This window comes from Pagrus pagrus (genome assembly GCF_965226575.1).
Source record: "Pagrus pagrus genome assembly, chromosome: 18".
NCBI lineage: Eukaryota > Metazoa > Chordata > Actinopteri > Spariformes > Sparidae > Pagrus > Pagrus pagrus.
The window spans coordinates 6,489,039-6,512,977 of record NC_140202.1 but is presented as its reverse complement, the minus strand read 5'-3'; the positions used below and the strand labels follow the sequence as shown (position 1 = coordinate 6,512,977).

Here is a 23,939-nt window from a genome sequence, read left to right as displayed (position 1 = left end):
CAGAGATCATATAAAGTCATAAAGGTCCAGCAGCTGACCAATGAGCTGCAGCTACAGACTGCTGTATTAAAGTGTGAGCAGTGACGGCAGCTGCAGACATAGAGGACTGATGAAGGAGCAGAGGACCTGATCCTGATGCAGCAGATTGTCCCACACAGATCAGAAGACAACTGTCCTGACTCAGACCTGGTCCAGACAGACTGATGAAGTTCATGGGAAGAAAGTGAGTAAGTGAATCATTACTGTCTCTGATGTCTCTGTCTGTCTCTCTCTGTCCTTCAGGTGTCTGTCTCTCTCCGTCTCTCTGTCTCTGTCCCTCAGGTGTGTCTCTCTCTCTCTCTGTCTCTGTCTGTCTTTGTCCTTCAGGTGTCTGTCTCCTCACCAACATGAGAAGGTTTAACACTCAACTCTTCACATTTGAGGCTGTTTTACTCGTCAACATATTGATTGTCAGTGACGCTCTCACTGTTTTTCTGCTCTGTCCCTTGAACTCGTCACAGACTCATAATAAACCTTTGAGTCTATCAAACAGACGCAGTCGTTAGATTGAAGTCTGACACTCGACTTCAGTTTGGACTTTGACTCTTCAGTTGTTTTATTGATGCTCATATTTCATGTTTATTGAGGCCCCTGCTGGTCAAAGTGCTCTCAGAGATCAAATGATCATTTTGACTCTGTTAATGATTAAAAACAACTTTTATCATCTATGATAGTATGGTGAGTAAACAGGTTGAAGATGAACACAACTCTAATCGTCTGTATTTTTAAGTTCTCTGCAGACAGACAGACAGAAGAAGCTTCTTCAATCTAATTCAACAGAGAAAAACATCAGAGTGTCTGTGAGTGTGAGGACGATCAGCTGATTGTTTCATGTCACAGTAATATGAGCCGCGTTCAGGCTTTATTATTTATATTATATACATATACTGTACATTACAGTCTACCTCTGTAGACTGTCTGAAGCAGGAGAACCATCACAGACATTGGCCGCGTTTCCCAGATTCGTTAAGAAGCTCTTAAGTGCTAAGATCTTCTTAGGAGCGCTCTTAAGAACGCTGTGAAAGAAGGATGCGTTTCCCAGAGTCGCTCTTAGCTTAAGAAGATCTTTCACTAAGAAGGAAGTGTAAGATCGAGCTGACCCACTCTTAACAGCCTTCTTAGCGACCAAATGCTCAGTGATCAAGCCGCGTCAGGGAAATTTATATCCTCCACTTTGCGAAATAATAAAACAATGCTCAGTGTTGAAATGCGCTCATAGCTGCGGACCACTGGCGCATTAAAAAAATAAGAAAATGGTAGATGAAAAAAAACTTTATATTGAATTACACATTTAAGTTTATAGTACGGTAAGTTTATAGTACTACACATGAAAAAACAACAACCCTGTGGCATTTCACAGATATCAAGGGAACGGATGTATTAAACTCAGCTGAAGCTCATCCAGAGAGGCTTCACCTGCTACTCTACAGTATATAAATGCGTTGTCAAAGTCCGCGCGTGTGAGAAACGCACAGCACATTCTCCCTGCGAACCATCAGCGTCGCCGTGCGCGAAGCCAGACGGTTTACATTAATGCTGACGTGCGTCAGCACTTCTCTCCACTGGACATGCTGTCAGACCGGGCTGCCCAGGCAAAGTACCAGCTGCTCCGTGCGGAGATGCGACGGCCGTTGGATCTCTTTGCCTGGACAGCCCGGTCTGACAGCACACACACTTACGCGCTGATAAAGAGGTGGGTGATCGATTTGCCTGGCATCGATTGATTCAGCACAGCAGCAGCGCGGTGGACAGCTCCCACTAAGAGCTTCTTAAGAAGCTTCTTTGGCTTGATCTTAAGGTTCTCCTAAGAAGGCAGTTAAGAACGCATCTGGGAAACACCCGTATCTTAGTGACCCTTCTTAGCCGAACCCTTCTTAAGAGCCTTCTTAAGTCCTTAAGAACGATCAAATCTGGGAAACGCGGCCATTGTTGGTACAAATACAGTTCAGGGCCCAAACTCTGAGATGGATCACAGGTTCAACTATTTGACATATGTCATGCTGTATGTTCATTTCATTTTCATTTTGTGTATTTGATGGGGGCAGACACAACACACACAGTGCACGACTGTTATCCAGAGCAACGTGTCGCACCATTTACTGTACAGCTACTTTCACTGCTCATCCCCAGAATCCACAGCAACAGCTGAAGTCCTCATCTGGACCCTGTGGACCCAGCAGTGTGACAGTCTTCACCTGATAACGGTGAGCACCTGAACACATCACAGTGTGACTACAGTCTGGGAGGGCTCAGTAACTGATCAGAGGGTGGAGGTTTAGCTTGAACCAGGGCTGACTGTGTGTTTCAACAGCAGCTACTGAGCTCCCCCTGGTGGTCAGTGAGATTCACAGCTGGTCTCAGTGTTCCTGTCAGTCAACTGTGACTGCAGTAGGACTGTATCCAGAGTGTGATCCAGAGTTTCTGTGTGATGCAGACAGAGTGAGGACAGAGCAGAAGTCCTTCAGTGTGAACAGCTCCTTCTCTTCCACCATTTTGTTTTCTTGACGTATTTTCTTGACGTATTATGTAATTTTGATGTCTTTTTTCTTACCCTCTTTCTTTTACTAAAAGCCTAACTAGGGACAGGAGTTGGAAACTAGCATTAGCTATAATCTCTGTATGCAGAACATCAGTCACATTGACTTGTTTGTAGTGGAAGTGTTACTATGTTAGTGGAAGTGTTACTATGTTAACCTGCATTGTCCCTATCAAATAAACTAAATTAAATTAAATTAAATGTGGCGTCTCGCTCATCAACACGCTTTGAGCTGCAAACATTCAGATGATAAACTGCTGTCTGATGTCTGCTTCTAGTAGTTTTTCTCATTTCAGTCACTTTCAAACATAAAAGCCAAACATTCATTCATTCATTCTTCAGTGAGTTGGTCTCCCTACAGTTTGCTTTGTGTGTATTTGTGTATGTATGTTAAACTAAACACTACTGGGTTTGGGTTCGGGGCAGTTTGAACACGTCATCTTGGGCTCTGAGAAACTGTGACTGACTTTTTTTTTTCAACAATATATTTATTGTGTTTTTGTCCATTGAATGTACAGAACAGACGCACATATAAGCCTCCTTCCACCCTCAATAAAAAAACATGCTCAGTCAAATAATGAATATAATTATATCTATACATACACACACAGATGTATAAGGAAAAAATAAATAAATAGGTCTTCTGAACATGACATCATAAATATACAGACAGTAATTCTAATATTTGGTTAAATGTCTCTCGGCCATTTTCACCTCAGTCAGCTGCTTTTGATCTCCATCCACAAGCTTCTGGTCCTCTGGATGAGTTTTTAACCGCTCCTCTTGACAGAATCGGTGAAGTTGAACTAAATGAGTTGTCTTCCTGGTTCAGACTTGTTTGTTCAGCACAGTCCACATGTTCTCGATGGGGTTCAAGTCAGCTTTCTCTCAGCAGCAGGTGGTAGTTTGTTGTACAGTTGATCTTGGGACCTGTAACTGCTTTGAAATGGCTCCAAGTGACTTTCCTGACTTGTTCAGCTCAATAATGAGCTCTTTCAGATCAATGCTGAGCTCCTTACACTTTCCCATTGCAGTGTTTGTGTCTGAGTCTGATGGCTGTATCAAACAAGTCCTGTTAAAGTGATCAGCTGTGATCAATCAGAATCAGTCAGAAGAAGTTAAGATGCTACAAAGAACATTTGATTCACAACTTTCTATAATCACCTGAACCGTAGAGACTGTTAATGTTTTTAAAAGCAGGCTCAAGACACTTTTTTTTAACTTGGCTTTTAATTGATCTCTTCTTATCCTTCTTCTAAACACCTTTTAACTTGTCATTTATGCTGTTTTACTCAGATCTTAGGTTGTTTTTTATGAACTTTTAGGATACAGTTTTAAGAATGGTATCTTTTAACTTGTACAGCACTTTGTGTTGCATTTTAAATGTATGAAAAGTGCTATATAAATTAATAAAGTTTAAGTTTAAGTTTAACTGATTGTTCAACTTCCTGTCTGTATATTTATGACCTCATGTTCAGAAGACCTATAATAAATGAAATGATTGAACCAAAGTTCATGAGTGTTTTTGTGACAAAGTAGTTTGTGTTGCACTCATTGATCACAGAAACATGAGAGCTGTAGGAATCAACTGAACACTGACATGATGAACATGTTCTTTATGAGTGATGGAAACTTTTGACCGTGACTGTATCTAATGTTGAGCTGATGTGCAGATGAATGATCTGTTTCCTCTGCAGACGACAGTGTGTGTGAGCTGAGCAGCATGAATCAGTGTGAGGACAGAGAAGAGAGAGTCCCTCCCTCTAAAACCAGTCTGTGTGGGGAGCATGAAGCTCAGAGGTGAGACCACCATCTCTACCTGTCCACCACTCACATCACTCCACCATCATTATTCACACTCAAAGCTCTGTGTGTGTTGTGTTAAAGCCCAGAACAGCAGAGACCAGACTCTGCTGGACCTGGACCTGGACCTGAGCCCAGCTGTGTGTCCTTTAAGAGTGACCAGTCACACGATCGCTTCATTTACTTTAAAGGAGAACAGCCCTCTGCTGCACAGAGGTAAGCTGTTAATACCATTAAAATGTAACTGCTTCATGTTTTAACTGTTAATTATCCAGAGAAGTTTTTCAAAGCTGTCAGTTTGTTTTCAGCATAGTTCTTCTTCACTCACATTTATATTGTCACATCTGAAAGCTGCCCAGTATAACCAGTCTGCAGCTCTACTCTCCAGTTTAACTTTTCCTCCACACACTCGTTCACCCAGGCTAACAGATGCTATCTGCTAACGAAGGCTAACCCTGATTCCACAGTTCTTCCATCAAATCATAATTTTCCAGTGTTGATTTGAAGGAGTCTGTCGATGCAGAGAAGAATGTTATGGATCACTATTTCCTGCCCGAGCTCAAAGAGGAGACAGTGCACACCTTTACCTCAGCTCAAACATGTGTGGCGTGTCAAACAAGCTAAAAGAGAAAAATAAATGTTATTGTGTGACAGAAACAACCAGACCAACTTGTTCCTGTTTGCTAACATGTAGCTCAGAGAAGAAGTTGTGTCCTTCATTTGACACAGTTCAGTGTGAAATCACCCTCAGGTTTGTTTGATCCACTTCTCTCTGGGTTTCTCTCTGGTTTTCATCATGTTTCACTCACTTCACCTGCTGCAAGTTTATTGTGACTCACCAGTTTGTGCTGAACAAGTAGCATTGTATTAGCTTGTGTGAGCTGTGCATTGCTGTCCACAGTATTATCAGGGCTGCCAACTTTTCAAAAAGCCTGGGAGTGAGATTTTGTGGGGCCAACCAAAATTTTGCCGTATACACGCCAATTTTTTGTTTGGCCCATTGACATACAGCAACAAACATTTACCGCTTACCGTACATCAGTGGTTCTCAATGTATTAGCCTTAGGCACTACTCAGAGTGTACAAATTGAAAAAAAAAGCAAAGGTACAAGACTGTGTACAAAATTATCTTAAGAGTAAAGGGAACTACTCATCCCGTAAACCATTGCGAATGTAACTCGACGAGCTCCACCAATCAGAGACGTCAGCTCGTTGTTACCATGGAAATGTTTACCGAACCCGCGAATTTCATGTTCGGGTAAACCCTTTCAACACTCTTCTCCTCATCTCTAAATAAACGCAGCAGGTCAGAAAGTGAAATCATGGTCGCTCTGTGGTGAACCATCGGAGAGTTCAGTGTTAGCAGTAACTAGCTAACATGAAATTCGCGGGTCCGGTAACATTTTCATGGTAACAGAACCACACTGTTGAGCTCTATACTGTTTCCCGGCTGTAGGGGAACCAGACTTCCATGGTGTTGCTTTAACCGTTGTTGCTGTTACTGCCAAATACAGCTTGTTCCACACACTTTCTTCTGCCTGGTTAACAGTTTAATTAAACAGTTTATGTCTTAATTCCTCATTTAATCAACACATCCTAGGCCTACCCTATCCATCACAAACAAAATTTGGATTTGTATGCTAGCTAAGGAGATGCTGCTGCCAGAAAAATTAGGCTACAATTGCAACTGTGGCTAGCTGCATTTAGACCTCAAACTAATAGTTTACAAAGCTCTCTCTTGATTACACATTAAAACGAATATGTTACTTTAAGAGCATAAACACTTAAAAAATACATACCTGAAAAGGGGGAATCTAATCCAGTGCCAGGCTTCCTCGGATAAAACTCAAGCATCTGATAGTCGACAGTATCGTTAGTCTGAACGGTTCTGGCAGCGCGAAACCGCCGCCCCCTCTCTCTCTCTCTCTGTCTCTCTCTCTCTCTCCCTTCGTATCTCTCCAGACGAAATTCAGCGTGAGAAATCGGGGGTGTGGCGTGAGAGCGTGTGAAGTGATTCAAATGAGTGTGTCTCACGGCCAATGCGTGAGAGTTGGCAGCTCTGTATTATAGAGGTCAACAAGAGCTGAATGGCCCAAACCAGACAAGCTGCTGAACCAACACAGTAAACTGAAATCTGTACAGAAGTCAGACTGAACTGTTGATTCACAGTGGGATCAGCAGTACCATCAACACATTAATGTCAGGGGAAACCATCTGATTCAATGTCGTCAGCAACACTTTGACTTGTGGTGATTTATTGAATATGTTTGATATATTCAAGTATCATAGCCCAATATGTCAGATTACCATACCATCATATTTGAGTTTTCAGTGTTTCCACTGGTCACTTCCAGCTTCACAACTCAGAATCACTATTTTAATTGGATGATTATCCTGACTCGTAGCTGCTAACCAGCTTTTCACAGTGTGGAACAACTCTTCTGTGAAGAGAAAAGAAGATGGTCGTAGTAACGTAACATTAACAGAGACTTTTAATTAATTTCTCTGGCAGCAGCTTTCTTTCTCCGTCTCTTCTCAGACAGCGAGATAACCTTCAAAGACCTGGAACGGTTTCTGGGGCGCCTGACTCTCCTGTATTTATCTTAGTTTTCCTCCCCCACTCTATCAGTCAGCATCAAGTGTCATACATCATTTTATTCAGGAGAACCTGAAGTTTCATTTTGCCTCTGGTAAATGGACTTGCATTTCTTTAGTGTTTTTCCAGTCAACAACACTTGTCACATTCACCCATTCACACTCTGATGGCAGAAGCTGCCATGCGAGGTGCCGACTGCTCATCAGGAGCAATTTGGGGTTCAGTATTTTGCTCAAGGATTCTTCAACATGCCATTTTAAGTGATTAACTATTTAATTAAGTGACCATGTAGATCTGTCCAAAAAAGTTCAGTAAATATAAAATGTTTTAAATCATACCAGAGAAATATATCTGATCCATTGAACATGAGGCATGTGTGTAAATGTGACCGGTACAGAATCAGATGTATCTGACACTGATTGACCGGTCACCGGTCATAGCCTGTCATGATAAACACTGGCTGATTCTGGTCCCTGGCTGTTCGATCGGTGCATTTCTAGTAATTCTTCATGATTCCTCCACAGAGTCGAGCAGGAGAGCTCAGAGGTTCCCAGTGGTCAGTCTGCTCAGCAACATCAACCACACCTGGACTCAATATTTATGGTATGTACATGTACAACCCTGATTCAAGACAAAGGTAGGAAAATGTGAAAAGGGTAGATAAAAAACAAATGCATCCATCCATCTGCGTCCACTTATCCGAGGTCGGGTGGCAGCAGACTAATCAGGGTTTTCCAGACTTCCTTCTTCCAGTAACTCTTTCCAGCTCCTCCTGGGGATCCTGAGTCATTCCCAGTCCAGATGAGCTAAATTATCCCTCCAGCAAGTTCTAGGTCTTTCCTGGGGTCTCCTCCCAGTTGGTAGTGCCTGGAAAACTTTTAAAAGGAAGGTGCCAGGAGGATCCTGATCAGATGCTTGAACCACCTCAGCTGGCTCCTTTCGAGGCGAAGGAGCAGCGCCTCTTCAAAGGAAAGTCAGCGGCCACCTGTATCTGCAATCTTATTCTGTCAGTCACTACCCATAACTCACCATAGATGAGGGTTGGAACGTAGATCAACTGTTAAATCAAAACGACGCACCTTTCTCCCCAACACGGTGGTCCGACGTGAATGTCTGCAGTACTGCTACTGCTGCACAAAACAACCTGTCTATCTCATGCTCCATCAGTGGTGAACAAGAAAAAGCAGAGACGCAATTTTGAGAAACCCGATACTCTCCTCAGCATGACTGCGCCTTGAAATTCTGTCCATGACTATCACGAATGGGGACGGAGACAGGGGACAACCCTGGCAGTCCAACACCCTGAATCATGTTTGATTTTCATTATACAGAAACAGGATAGCTCGTGGCAGCGGCCCAGATACCCCATACTACGACAGTACTCCTCAAAGGTACAGGGGATGCGGTTGTGGACCTGTTGGTCAGGTCCTCAAAATGCTCCTTCCATTGCCCCATGATATCCCCAGTCCGCGTCAGCAGTTCTCCTGGGACTAAGCCCCACTCTACCTCTCTGAGTCGCCAGATGGTTTATCAGAACTTCCTTCAGGCCAACTGAAAGTCCTTCTCCATAGCCTGCATGAACTCCTCCCTCACCCGAGTTTTTGCCAAGGTCTGTCTGCTGCTTCAGGAGACACCTGGGCCAACCAAGCCCAAAAGGCCTCCTCCTGTAGTTTGACGGCCTACCTCACCACTGGTGTCCACCAGTGGGTGCTTAGGTTGCCACCATGACAAGAACCAATGACCTTCTGACCAAAGGAGCTGGGAGTTGAAGACCTGATGGACTGGGGCCTCAAATCAAGGCCCGGCCACCAGATGCTCGCTGGCAAGTTCCCCTCCCAGGTCTTGCTCAGGGAGGAGTCCCCAGTGTACTCTGTCCCTGTGTTCACCGTTATAGGGTCTACTTAAATTGCTCTCAGTGTCCCTCCCCTGAGACCAGTTTGCCTTGGGGGACCCTTCCAGGAGCTATTACCCCCCACAACACAGCTCCCAGGATCACTGGGACACACAAACCATGTTAAGGTGGCGATTCCTCGTGGAAAACAGAATGCAATGATTTGCAAATCCTTTTCTATAGACAGTTACCCATCATGCCATGGGTGCTACCACACAACCCATCACGCTGCTTTTGAACTTTCGGCTGGTAACAGTCTGGATGGTCCTTTTCCTCTTCAGCTTGAAGGACACAACAAATTCAAATACAATTGAAAACGTGGACTCATCGACCACAGCTTGCGCCCAAAGTCAGTGAGTTTCTGATGTTATTGATAAATGGCCAACTGTACTTAGTGACGACAGTGTTCATTAGCCTGTGTAGTAATATCCTTTATACAATCATGTCAGTTTTTAATGCAGTGCTGTCTAGGGGGTCAAAGGTCACGGACATTCAGTGTTGTTTTTTCAGCCTTCCCCCTTACATCCAGAGATTTCTACACATTCTCTGAATCTTGTGATGATATTATGGATTGTAGATGGTGAAATCCATAAATTCCTGCAGTTGCGAGTTCACGTTCTTGAACTGTTGGACTATTAGTTAACGCAGTTTGAAGTGGTGAACCTCGCTCCATCATTGCTTGTAAAAAACTGAGCCTCTCGAGGATGCCCCTCTTATACCCAGTCATGATACTGTCCCCTGTTTAGCCTGTTTACATGTGGAATGATCCAAACAGGTGTTTTAGGAGCATTTTGCAGCAACTTTCACAGTCTTTAGTTGCCCCTGCCCCTGCCCCTGTCATAACTTGTTACCTGTTGCTGCCATCAAATTCAGAATAATATACATTTGGAAAAATCAATTAGGCTGATGAAACTCCTACTCAACATTAAATACATCATCTCTGAAATCATTGCATTTTGTTTTATGTTTAACACAACATCCTAACTTTTTTGGACTCAGGCTTCAACAACTACTTTTACATCTGTTGTGTTCATAATAATCTCCATTCTGCTTAATACATGAGTAAATGGTCTGCATTTATATAGCGCTTTTCCAGTCCTCTCGGACAGCTCAAAGCGCTTTACAACACATGCCACATTCACCCATTCACACACACATTCATACACTGATGCCGGAGGCTGCCATGCAAGGCGCCAGCTGCTCATCAGGAGCAATTTGGGGTTCAGTGTCTTGCTCAAGGATACTTCGACATGTAACTGGGGGGAGCCAGGATTCGAACCAGTGACCTTCTGATCACTAGACGACCAGCTCTACCTCCTCAGCTACAGCCGCCCACATGAGTGGGTTGTCAGTCTGTCCAATATGGATCTGATGTTTGGTTCCATGATTTTAGTTTGATCGTCTCATTCATATAATATTCTGTTCCAGCTGCTGGAGGACAACATTGTCAGTTTCGTGAAGAACGAGCTGAAGAAGATCCAGAAGTCTCTGAGTTCAGATTACCCAGAATGCTTAGAGAGTCAGAATGAGGATGAGGAGGTGTTGAATGGTGAGGATGAAGAGCAGAGGAGGAACAGCAGAGAGGCATTTCTGAAGATCACACTGAACTTCCTGAGGAGAATGAAGCAGGAGGATCTGGCTGACTGTCTGCAGAGCAGTAAGAGGATTTCTCTAAGGATTTAACATGTTGGATCAATGAGATGTTTACTGAAGTCTCAACAGATGGACAAAAATATCTTCATATATTGATTCTTTGAGGAAGTAAAATGTTGAAATATTTAATCTATAATTTATTAATGAATCTTATTTGTCTTTTGTTCAATCAGGACATCTTGCTCCAGTTTGTCGACGTAAACTCAAATCTAACCTTCAGAAGAAGTTCCAGTGTGTGTTTGAGGGGATCGCTAAAGCAGGAAACTCAACCCTTCTGAATCAGATCTACACAGAGCTCTACATCACAGAGGGAGGGACTGCAGAGGTCAATGATGAACATGAGATCAGACAGATTGAAACAGCATCCAGGAAACCAGACCGACCAGAAACAACAATCAGACAAGAAGACATCTTTAAAGCCTCACCTGGAAGAAATGAACCAATCAGAACGGTGATGACAAAGGGAGTGGCTGGCATCGGGAAAACAGTCTTAACACAGAAGTTCACTCTGGACTGGGCTGAAGACAAAGAAAACCAGGACATACAGTTCACATTTCCATTCACTTTCAGAGAGCTGAATGTGCTGAAAGAGAAAAAGTTCAGCTTGGTGGGACTTGTTCATTACTTCTTCACTGAAACCAAAGAAATCTGCAGCTTTGAAGAGTTCCAGGTTGTGTTCATCTTTGATGGTCTGGATGAGTGTCGACTTCCTCTGGACTTCCACAACACTGAGATCCTGACTGATGCCATAAAATCCACCTCAGTGGATGTGCTGCTGACAAACCTCATCAGGGGAAACCTGCTTCCCTCTGCTCGCCTCTGGATAACCACACGACCTGCAGCAGCCAATCAGATCGCTCCTGAGTATGTTGACATGGTAACAGAAGTCAGAGGGTTCACTGACCCACAGAAAGAGAAGTACTTCAGGAAGAGATTCAGAGATGAGGAGCAGGCCAGCAGAATCATCTCCCACATCAAGACATCACAAAGCCTCCACATCATGTGCCACATCCCAGTCTTCTGCTGGATCACTGCTACAGTTCTGGAGGATGTGTTGAAGACCAGAGAGAGAGGACAGCTCCCCAAGACCCTGACTGAAATGTACATCCACTTCCTGGTGGTTCAGTCCAAAGTGAGGAATGTCAAGTATGATGGAGGAACTGAGACAGATCTACACTGGACTCCAGAGAGCAGGAAGATGATTGAATCTCTGGGAAAACTGGCTTTTGATCAGCTGCAGAAAGGAAACCTGATCTTCTATGAACCAGACCTGATAGAGTGTGGCATCGATATCACAGCAGCCTCAGTGTACTCAGGAGTGTTCACACAGATCTTTAAAGAGGAGAGAGGACTGTACCAGGACAAGGTGTTCTGCTTCATCCATCTGAGTGTTCAGGAGTTTCTGGCTGCTCTTCATGTCCATCTGATGTTCATCAACTCTGGAGTCAATCTGCTGGCAGAAGAACAAACAAGATCCAAGACATCTGAAACAAGAACAGAAGAATCTGCAGAGACATGGCTCTACCAGAGTGCTGTGGACGAGGCCTTACAGAGTCCAAATGGACACCTGGACTTGTTCCTCCGCTTCCTCCTGGGTCTTTCACTGCAGACCAATCAGAATCTCCTACAAGGTCTACTGACACAGAAAGGAAGTATCTCACAGACCAACCAGGAAACAGTCCAGTTCATCAAGAAGAAGATCAGTGAGAATCTGTCTGCAGAGAAAAGCATCAATCTGTTCCACTGTCTGAATGAACTGAATGATCGTTCTCTAGTGGAGGAGATCCAACAGTCCCTGAGGTCAGGAGGTCTGTCCTCAGATAAACTGTCTCCTGCTCAGTGGTCAGCTCTGGTCTTCATCTTACTGTCATCAGAAGAAGATCTGGATGTTTTTGACCTGAAGAAATACTCTGCTTCAGAGGAGGCTCTTCTGAGGCTGCTGCCAGTGGTCAAAGCCTCCAACAAAGCTCTGTAAGTAGAAGTTATTGATGAATAAATACTATCTGCTGTCTTTCAGCAGGAGATATACATAAAAATGTATCATTTGTTTCCTTGCTGTTGTCTCTCCAGACTGAGTGGCTGTAACCTGTCAGAGAGAAGCTGTGAAGCTCTGTCCTCAGTTCTCAGTCCTGCAGTCTGAGAGAGCTGGACCTGAGTAACAACAACCTGAAGGATTCAGGAGTGAAGCTGCTGTCTGTTGGTTTGAAGAGTCCTCACTGTACACTGGAGAGTCTCAGGTCAGGATTCATTAACCCATTCAACTGATGACCATTTAAAATCTGATTTATATAGGTAGACAGCCCGCTAACCTGTAGTAATGTGTCTGCTCGTTTAATTTGTCAAGTGGAATTGACATAATTGTAAAAACTGTCATAGCTGTACGAAGCCTCACTTGTGCTGCTGACAGCAGAAGAACCACAGGAACAAAAATTGTTAGCAGTAGTAAATTAGATTTCGGCGGGCCGCCAGAGTCGAGGTGATTAATAAGAAATGCTGCTATCGATGCTCATTCAACCCACATTAGCAGCGCCGCCCCTCCCTACACGCAGAACACGCGCTGTGCGTAGGGCCCCACGATCCGTGGGGGGCCCCGTTTTGCGCAAGGGGACGCATTGTCTGCAAATGCGCAAAGGTCGTGCATCGCTGCCGTGAGGCGTGCGTAGAGCACCAAGTCAGCCCGAGGCAGGAGAACAAAAAAAGAGACGAGTAATCTGATATCGCATGCGTTGCCGCAATGATTGACAGCACACAGCATCTGACCAATCAGTGGTCAGATGCGCCGACAGGCAGTTGGATGCAGGTGGAGAGATGGCCTCCAAACGGCAATATGAATTGGGAGCAAGCAAAAGAAAGAAAAAGTCAAAACAAGAGGAGGCTCGTGCTTCACTTGAAGGTGGGTATGTTGTTAAAATAAAAAATAAAAACTATGTGGCATAAACACCCCAGCTGCTAGCCTGCTAATCGTGAGAAAGAAGAGAGGATAATTCTGGACTGGAGATTACATTTTCCAGCGGCCCTGATTATCATTTATTGAATGTCTTGTTAACTGCATCTACATTCACCTCTGTTGAAAAAGGAGTGGTTAATTGACCAGTTGGTGGTCGTATGTTGGCTCAGGTTTATGGCCTATCAATCTATGCTATCAATGGAAGTTTTGGGCTATTTTTATGGAGGTAAAATGTCGCCATCTCTTGGTGAATTTAATTCATAACAGTCATGTAAGATTAGATAAATAAGATAAATTAAGATAATCCTTTATTTGACCCACAATGGAGAAATTTAAAGCATTGCAGCAGCAAACAGCAGTGTAGGAATATAGAACCTAAGTACAAAATGTAAAGTATATACAAATATTTAAATATAGAAATATCATCAAATCAAATCATAATGAATATTATTATTAGTTGTAGTCGTATTTGCATTAATTGCATTTTAATCTTTGTGAGGCTAGCCCCATTGCATTAACTCTCCCTTTTACAGTTGCCTTTGCTGAGCGAACCTTTTCAAAAATGAAGCTCATCAATGGCACAAGAACACTTGAGTGGCCTGGCTATCATAAGCATCAACTCAGAAGTGGCACAGCAGCTGTCATATGATGACCTCATTGATGACTTGGCATCCAGAAAATGCAGACGTGTGCATCTGTAAAAGGCTTGTTCCATTGTTGAAATAGTCATTTTGTAATGGGGGGGGCCTCAAAATAAAATTCTTTTTAGGGCCCCAATTTGGCCAGGGGTGGCCCTGCACATTAGACTGGTTCATAGCTGTCACTCTGGTTGTCTGTTACACAGAATAGTGGAGAAACACTGAACATTTGATCATGTTGTATGGTCCCTCTCTCTCGTCCACATGAGCACCTGTTGGCATTAAATGTGGATCAGACGTTCATGTTCCCCTCAGTATGAACTGTAATAACTCTGCTGATCTTCTGTCTTTTCATCCAGTGCCACCATCAGGTCAACATGTTAGTGTTCGATACTTTGGTTTATGAGCAAACACCTGCAGCCTGATGACATCTCATCAGCCTCAGCAGGACTCTGTTTACTGATGATTAGTTAATGAGGAGAAATGTTAATTTATTTGGAGACAGTCTGTTCTTGTATCTGACTCATCAGTCTCCTCAGATGATCTGCCGTGTGTGTTGTTCTGTGTGTCTGCAGGCTGTCAGGCTGTCTGATCACAGAGGAAGGCTGTGCTTCTCTGGCCTCAGCTCTGAGCTCCAACCCCTCCCATCTGAGAGAGCTGGACCTGAGCAACAATAACCTGAAGGATTCAGGAGTGAAGCTGCTGTCTGTTGGTTTGAAGAGTCCTCACTGTACACTGGAGAGTCTCAGGTTAGGATTCATTAACCCATTCAACTGATGACCATTTAAAATCAGATTTATATAAGTAGACAGCCAGCTAAGCTGAAGTAATGTGTCTGCTCATTTAATTTGTCAACATACATTGAACTTTACTGTGGAGGTAGTGTCCAGACTCAGAGAATTACTTTCCACAAGAATTTTTCACCATTTTCTCCTGTTTTTGCTTTTGTTGTTAAATTATTATTATCAAGGACAGTTTCAAATATTCTAAATTTGTATCTGGACCAAAAGTCATCTCAAGAAAAACAAACATAACATACAGCAAAGAAGGGCTGTGAGATATGGCACAAAATAAGCTCTGATCTCTGACTTTTCATCTAGCACCATCATCAGGTCAACATGTTAGTGTTCAATACTTTGGTTTATAAGCAAAGACCTGCAGAACTGATGACATCACATCAGCCTCAGCAGGACTCTGTTCACTGATGATTAGTTAATGAGGAGAAATGTTAATTTATTTGGAGACAGTCTGTTCTTGTATCTGACTCATCAGTCTCCTCAGATGATCTGCCATGTGTGTTGTTCTGTGTGTCTGCAGGCTGTCAGGCTGTCTGATCACAGAGGAAGGCTGTGCTTCTCTGGCCTCAGCTCTGAGCACCAACCCCTCCCATCTGAGAGAGCTGGACCTGAGCTACAATCATCCAGGAGACTCGGGAGAGAAACAGCTGTCGGCTGGACTGAAGGATCCAGACTGGAGACTGGACACTCTCAGGTATGAAGAGTCAGTGTGATGGAGGAGGAAGAGTCTGATGAGTATGAGTGTGATATGAACAGTGACACATGTAAGAAGCCTTTTTCCTTTTATCAGAACATGAACACTGGTTCAACATGAAGAGGAGATACTTGTGTAGGAGGAGAACATCTCCAGGAACAAACATGATCATTGTTTCTTGGTAATAACTGAGTTTGAACAGATCTCTGCATGTTAAAGGAGCTGTCTGTCATTTTCAGAAAAATCCCTTTTTGTCCTCTTCACCTTCATCTCTGTACAGAGAGAAGTCCAGGACATGGTTAGCCTAGCTTAGCACAAAGACTGGAAGCAGGGGGAAACTGCTAGCCTAGCTCTATCAAAAGACATACAGAGGTGTGTGTGTTGTGAGGGAAATTGTCTCTTTAATACCTGCAGCACAGAGAGAAGAGCCACAGTGTCTCTGCAGTCTTCACACTGTCCTGATTTATATACTGTCAGCTAACAACAGAGCAGCTGTTACAGACTTCATGACAGGTGTTGATCATGTCTTCACCAAAGCAGTGACCCTTTGATGTTTGACTGGACAGTAACTGTCAGCCTCTCTACCTTCCTGTTAACACCTGAGGCAAAGAGAACTGCCCCTCGGGCTTCCTGCAAGATGGCGGATGGGTCGGATGCTTATCTTTTCGCTGGATCAGACAGAAACGCTGTGAGCGGGACTTGCTAGCATTGGTAGAGATATATGTACGAAAACATTAAGAAGACATTGAAGGAGAGGGGCATAAAAATCCATTGGAATAACGGCATGAAGAGCTACGACAACGTGCGGCAGGGACGTGCACATGATTATAGAGGGGCAGGGGCTCAAAGCCAGAAAAGGGCAGTATGTGCGCGCATAGCGTGTGCCAAAACATTTTCAGGCCTTAATAACACAATATGTAGATTAATGTAAAGTTAAAAAACAAAGTACTTATAGAAAGCTTACTATCCTGTGTAGCTGTGAGTGATATGCAATTGCCATTTCTTTTGTGTCAACAAATTATTGTCAACATGAGGTCATTCACATTATCACACACACACATACACACACACACAGACACACACACACAGCTTACGTAGCCTGAGACCTATATTAGCTAGACAATAAGCTAGACCAATATCCTGACTTCCCGAAACCGAGTCATGACTTCCGAACTGGTAGACTAAGGCTAATATGATATTTTTTCCATGGTTGCACATTAACACAGCTTGCATAACAAAAAGAAAATCATGGGAGGGCAAGTGCAAACTAGAAATACAGGCTACACATCTAAAAATGTGACAAAACAAGGAAGTTACTACTTTGACTGCTACTGTGAAAGTTAGTAGGAACAGCAATGTTTACAACAGCACAGTCACAATAAACTCAATATCTGGAAGAAGTTTAAGTTTTGTGGCAAGATAAACAGCCCACACAGACAGCTGACATACAAGATTATTCTTAACTCTCATTAACAAGCAGTTAGCTTAACAAGCACAAATGTGCGCTTTTCTGAAATGTGACTCATGTTTAAGCACGTTGAATAAGTGGAAGGCGACTTGTTAGCCCCCACAAGGAAGTTATGTTAATGGATTTATAACTCACAAAGGTTCAAGTCGCTCCATTGTCACGTCTTATGTGCGTGGTGGAGTTCCCGATGAGGCAGTGGCTTCTCTCTCTCTCTCAATTCAATTCAAAGGGGGCTTTATTGGCATGAAAGTTTAACAACAATGTTGCCAAAGCATCCAAACACTTGGACAGAACACAACAAATAACAACACAAAACACAACACCAAGATTGATTTACATTATTATATATCCAGTATATACAGTGTGTGTGTGTGTGTGTGTCGGTCACTCACTGTCTCTCCGGTTGTGGCATGTTGACACATATTGGGCAGCAAGATATGCCCTATCTCCTTCTCCCAGGAGTATCTCTCTCTCTCTCTCTCTCTCTCGCTCTCAATTCAATTCAATTTAATTCAATGTGCTTTATTGGCATGAATGTAACAGAGACAGTGTTGCCAAAGCGTTAAGTAATAACGTGATTACAGTAAAAAAAAGCACAAGCAAAAACGTACAATTAGTAAAATCAAGAAAACAGTAGAAAACAATGAACACTTGATCTGTGTGTGTGTGTTTGTGAAAGATTGTGGAAGTTTGTGTTGAAGTTGTTAGAGTGTGTGTGTGTGTGTGTGTGTGTGTGTGTGCATGCGTGCGTGTGTTTGTGTGTGTATGTGTGTGTGGCTTTAGGCTCAACACACACAGAACACCGTATTACAAGGAAATGCGTTCGGTAGATAACCGTGGCGTTTTTATACCACTGTTTTTTTTACACCCCTATGCACAACAGGAATTTATTTATTCATTTAAAAAACACACAAAAAGGGCAGGGGCTCCAGCACCCCTTGGGCCCTATGTGTGCACGTGCCTGACGTGCGGGACACAGCTGAGGACATGAAAGCAAGGGAATTGACTCGGCACGAGTGAAGACTTGGGGCTTGTGGAGGAGTGGACCCGGGCGTGGGGATGATAACAAGCAGGACGCGGTGGGTCCAGGCAGGATGCGGAGGCACAGCAGGCGAAGGAAAAGTTACAAGGATATCAGAGGAGACCCGACAACTGACGCCCTGATAGTGAAAGAACTAACAGCGCTGCAAGATAATACGGACGGCTTCATTTATTTGACTTCAACATACATAAAACATCGACAAGGCGAGCGAGAACCAACAAGGTTGGACAGGTCCAGACTGGGGTTGACGCCGTTGTACGGACACAGCTCTGGGTCTATGGATGGGCCCTCACAGAAGAGGATTTCCCATCCACCCACCAACAGGGACTTGGGGGAGAAGAGAAGTATAACCCCCATATGGAAGTCCCATATAGTTCACAGTGTTCATAATGTTGTTTTTGTTCACATTTATATAAGTTCAGCTGCTTGCGAAAAGATGCACACACGTTATTGAAGCAAAATGGCAAGTAACGATTTACAGATAATGTGGTAACACTTTACAATGAGGGTCCATTACTTAACGTTAGTTAATGCATTATTAAGCATCAACATTATTAAGCATCAACCCCGGATGTTATCAACATCCGGGGTCAAACTAGCAGTAGCAGCTACAGGTAAACAAGGCGCGCTGTCGCGGGTGCGCGCGCAGCTCAGAGACGACATCTTCCAGGTCAGAGGTAGTAGATCAGCCTACAGACCCCGGATGTTGACAATAGACGAGCCCGGACTCAGAGGCTAATAGCGCTAGCATATCGTAACAAAATATTGATGAAATGAACTAGTTTCGTGGCAGATAATGTGTTATATAGAGGCTGTGTGTCGCTGCCCCGTCTCTCCCATTATATGGATATATCGCCGCTACACTGGATCTAATTTCGTCCGAACGACGCCGAATGACACCAAAGTTATCTGGGTGAGTAAATGACCATATCTTTTGCCAGAAATAAGGTCCAGGTTGTAAAAAACGGTACTTATCCTTTAAGTAAGGTATTACTTAACATTAGTAACCTGACATAAACCTTAATAAATATATATGAGTGCCTCATAAGCATTACTTAACCATAGTTAACCATTAGTGAATGCTTTCTGGACCCTTATTGTAAAGTGTAACACATGTATCCCTTAGGTAACACATTATAAATGCTTAACTGCCTCATAAGCATTACTTAACCATAGTTAACCATTACTGAAGGCTTTTTGGACCCTTATTGTAAAGTGTAACACATGTATCCCTTAGGTAACACATTATAAATGCTTAACTGCCTTATAAGCATTCAAGAACTGATTACTTCTTTCTAAATATAGGTGATAGGTACAGAGTGTCCTAGTGTAAAATCGGAGGGGCAGATATATCAGATCATAACAGCCTGTTTTTAAAAATACATCTCAATGCCAGAAAAAGACAAACAATCTGGAGACTTAATGTAGGAATACTGAATAATAAAGGGTTGGTGGAAGAATTAAAAAAGGAAATTAGGCATTATATGGAGGACAATAGCAATAGAGCAGTCGACCCGTACATTGTTTGGGATGCCCTAAAAGTGGTTGTCTGGGGAAAGTTAATAGCTAAAACCACTTTAATAAAAAGACTTAGAAGAGAAGCGTTCCAGAACCGCTCTATAAGATTGAGAGAATTAGAGCAACAATATGATCAAACAAACGACCCAAAATTATATAAACAAATTAAGGATACTAAAACGAAGATAAATGAGATATTGTTGGATGAATATGGAAAGAAGAACATATTTTTGAAGCAAAATTATTATGAAACTGGTCCCAGAGCAACAGAACTCCTAGCAAAACGAATACGAAAACAGCAAGCAATAAAAAGCATACATAAAATTAAGGACCCAAACACCAACGAGACAATACATGAACCAGAAGATATAGAAAGAGTATTCCAGAGGTTCTGTGAAAAACTATATACACAACCAACTGCTGCAAATGAAGAAGAAATGAGGACCTTCTTAAATCAACTTGATCTTCCGTCGATTGGCACTTACCAAAATGAAAGTCTCACAGCAGACATTACAAGGGAAGACATTATCCAAGCAATAAATTCAATACATCTCCAGGGAGCGATGGCTACCCTGCAGAATGGTATAAGATTTATAAGGAGGAACTGTTACCAGCCCTCCAGACCTCTTTTAACTGGACCCTCAAAGAAAGCAAAATACCACCAACGTGGGCAGAAGCAATCATTTCAATCATCCCAAAACCAGGAAAGGAGAGGGATAGATGTGAAAGCTACAGGGCGATCTCAATACTAAATAAAGATTATAAACTATATAACCCAAGACGTCAAACCCAAGACAGTATTAGATGAACTTTACACATAGTTAGCAAAGACAAAGAGAAAAACAAAGTACTGTGGTCGTTAGCATTGATGCTGAAAAGCTGAGACCTGTGTACTGTTGGTGTAAGTCAGAATTCACAGCAACATGGAAAGATATAGAAAGAGAAGTGAACCAAATCCCAATTCAAAATATGATCGGAGACAATAAACTATACAAGGAAGTCAAAATGAATATGGATCCAATAACAGTACACACGTTAGACCTGTGTTTTTTAAAGTATTGTAAATATCTAAGATACAGAAAGATGTGAATATATTAAAATGGGGAGCAGACAATAGAAATGTCATGCCTGTGAAGTCTGATCAAGGATTTAAGCAATGGTTAAAAAGGAATAACAGCTTGGTGTGTTCTGGTGAAGGAAGGGAGGCTGGAGAGTTGTGAAAACCTGAGAAGAAAGTATGAATCAGGAGCTCATGAAGTCTACAGATATCTTCAACTAAAGGAATATTACAAAGAGGAAATCCAGCAGATTCTTCCAAAGAGATGAATGGTGTCATCCAAATCATAATGAAAGCAAACCAGGAAAGTGACGTAAGAATAACTTCAGCATTATATCAAGGATGAGCACTAACGACAGTCATTCAACTGAATATATCAAGGTGAAATGGGAAGAAGAACTCATGTAGAAACTTGAGAAGAAAGTTGGCATGATATGTGGAAGACTCACCATTCACATGGGACATGGGACTGGAATGATGATTAATAGACAAACACATTTGAGTGTTTAATACAAGACACTTCCCAAGCAGTGAATGTTTCTGCTGGTTCTGTTTGTTGGTTGTTACTATGTGACAATATGCAATAAAGATTAAAGTGAAGACAAAGAGAACTGCCCCTCATATGAGTTCTGTTCTGACCCTGACACCTCCCCACAGCTCAGGTGAAGAGGCTCCGCCTCCTCTCACATCCTGATATGTTCTGATCCAAACACTGTGTGTGCGTGTGTGTCATAATGTCCATGCTGCTCTGACCTCCCCCTCTCCTCCTCCTCTTTCTCCTTCTCGTCCTTTCAGGGTGGAGCCTGCTGGAGTCCGATGGTTGACACCAGGTCTGAGGAAGTGTGAGTGTGTTTTTACTTTGATTCATGAAAATAAAGCAGCTTCACACTGATGACATCACTCATTCACATCTGTGATGTCATCATCAGACTGATGACAGATTAGTAACTGCAGCTGTGTTGTGTCTTTTTCTCTCCATCAGATTCCTGTGAGCTCGCAGTCGACACAAACACAGTCAACAGAAACATCAAACTGTTTGACAACAACAGGGAGATGAGATGTGTGAAGGAGGTTCAGTCGTATCCTGATCATCCAGAGAGGTTTGACTGTCCTCAGCTGCTGTGTAGAACTGGTCTGACTGGTCGCTGTTACTGGGAGGTCGAGTGGAGACGAGAGGTTCATATATCAGTGAGTTACAGAGGAATCAGCAGGAGAGGAGACAGAGAGGACTGCGAGTTTGGAGCCAATGATCAGTCGTGGAGTCTGAGCTGCTCCTATGGTGGTGATTACTCTGTCAAACACAATAACAGATCAACATCCATCATCACCTCCCTCTCCTCCTCTCACAGAGTAGCAGTGTATGTGGACTGTCCTGCTGGCACTCTGTCCTTCTACAGAGTCTCCTCTGACACACTGATCCACCTCCACACCTTCAACACCACCTTCACTGAACCTCTTTATCCTGGGTTTGGGTTCAGGTCTGGTCGCTGGTCTGTTTCCTCAGTGTCTCTGTGTCCTCTGTAGGACGGAGAGTCTCCTCCTGAACAGACTCAACTGTTGACAGTTACAGGAACCTTCAGGTTACTGTCATCAGTTCATTAGATGACTGTGACTCAGTCATTAATGTGAAAACATGATGTTCCTGTTGTAGTTGTTGAGGTGGAGCTCATGTTGAACTGTTTTGTACAGGACTAACACTTGTAAGGGAAATTCTCCTTTGTGAGGTTGAGAGTTGCTAAATCTCAGAAGAATTGTAAACTCAGCGTGATGATCAGATCTCTTTAATACATGCTGCATGGAGAGAAGACCCAAAGTGTTCTCTCCCGTCTTCCAAATGTCTCTGACTTAAATACAGAGTGGGGGGCTACAACAATTCTTCCCACAACAATGACCCCTTGATGTGATTGTATCTTTCCCAGGACAGTGAGCCTTTGATGCTTCATTAGAATGTAAATGTCATACACCTATCTACATCTATCTTCCTGTAACACCTCAGGCAGAGGCAATTGTCTCTCATCTGACTTTATGACGCTTACAACAAAAGGGGATTCTCCCCTTTTGCTCTCACATCCTGATATGGTCTTTACAGTATATTTCTTACTGAATGGATAACTATTTAATTCCTAACATTCCTCCCTTTTGACACAAAGTGTCAACACAACATTTCTGGGAATTAAATTCAAAATAAAATAAAACAAAATCATTAACAAAACAACAAAATTCACTGACTTGATTCTTCGTTAGGGTAAATAGGAAAAACAAAAAGTCATCATATGGGTTTCCTGGGGCCCATTCCATCATGGAATGAACACTTATTATCGTTGGTTGACTCAAATGGTATTTTAACATGTAATGTCTTTTCTCCAACTACCCCAGTTATCCATCTGTATATGAGGGCTCGCATGCACATGAGCGCACATGCACAAAAAACCTAAACCAATACCAAACACAATCACAACAGGAATTAAAACATGAATGATGAGAGTACCCTAGGGGCCAAGGTGATTATTTAGCCATTTGTTGAAACTAAAATCTGCTAATTCAGAAGGACCAAATGCATCTTACCAACTATTTTTCTCCTCAATTATTATTAATTATTATTATTTCTTATCAATTAGTTCACCAGCATCGAACCCCCAGGGTTTCCAATCATTTTGTTCAAACAATTATCTCTTTTTTCCTGATCAGCTGTTGTGGCAGGTTCGATTTCATGTCCTTTTGGGATCTTCTGATCCTGCGTCGGTAGCATGTTAATGCCACCTGTCCTTTGTATGTCTTCTTTCGCTCTCGTTGATAACAGTCCATTTCCCCATTTTGTGATGGATGGGGTGTCTGCGTATCTGTAAAAATGACATCAATGTGATTGGTGAGTGCAAGTGAATCAGTTGGTGGTGTGATAGGTATGAATATATGAGGACGTTTGGAGTCCAATTTTTTTGCTCTGCTATGGCCCAGGATTGGGCATTGATCACTGTAGTGACCAATCCAATGATGAAAAACACAGCCATGATTTTCCAACAGTATCCCTTCTCAGCATTCCGAAAGCTAGGTCGTGGTCCGCCCGTCAGCGGCATGGCTCGGATAAGACTTGCACTGGGATGCATGTATCCACGTGTCGCTCTCAGCTATCCGGACGGCAGTGGGTGTTGTCAGCATCACCTGGTATGGTCCTGTCCACCAGAAGTCCTTATCACTTCCTCACATGTTAGGTTGTCTTCTTCTCAGAAGAATAATCGCTGGAGAAAGGTTTGCACTGGGAT

At 42.9% G+C, this 23,939-nt stretch overlaps 1 protein-coding gene across 1 annotated transcript; it reads left to right on the top strand.

Moving 5' to 3' along the window:
• LOC311274311 (protein NLRC3-like) lies at window positions 1–22,943 on the top strand. The gene is given in 13 exon segments (XM_084381886.1): window positions 1–223; window positions 2,170–2,243; window positions 4,273–4,375; window positions 4,463–4,594; window positions 7,499–7,577; window positions 10,294–10,522; window positions 10,692–12,489; window positions 12,589–12,641; window positions 12,644–12,755; window positions 14,679–14,852; window positions 15,421–15,594; window positions 21,475–21,521; window positions 21,662–22,943. Coding segments are annotated over 11 exon segments (3,417 nt in total). The 5' UTR covers window positions 1–223; window positions 2,170–2,243; window positions 4,273–4,298; the 3' UTR covers window positions 22,204–22,943.
• The last annotated feature ends 996 nt before the right edge of the window (window positions 22,944–23,939 follow it).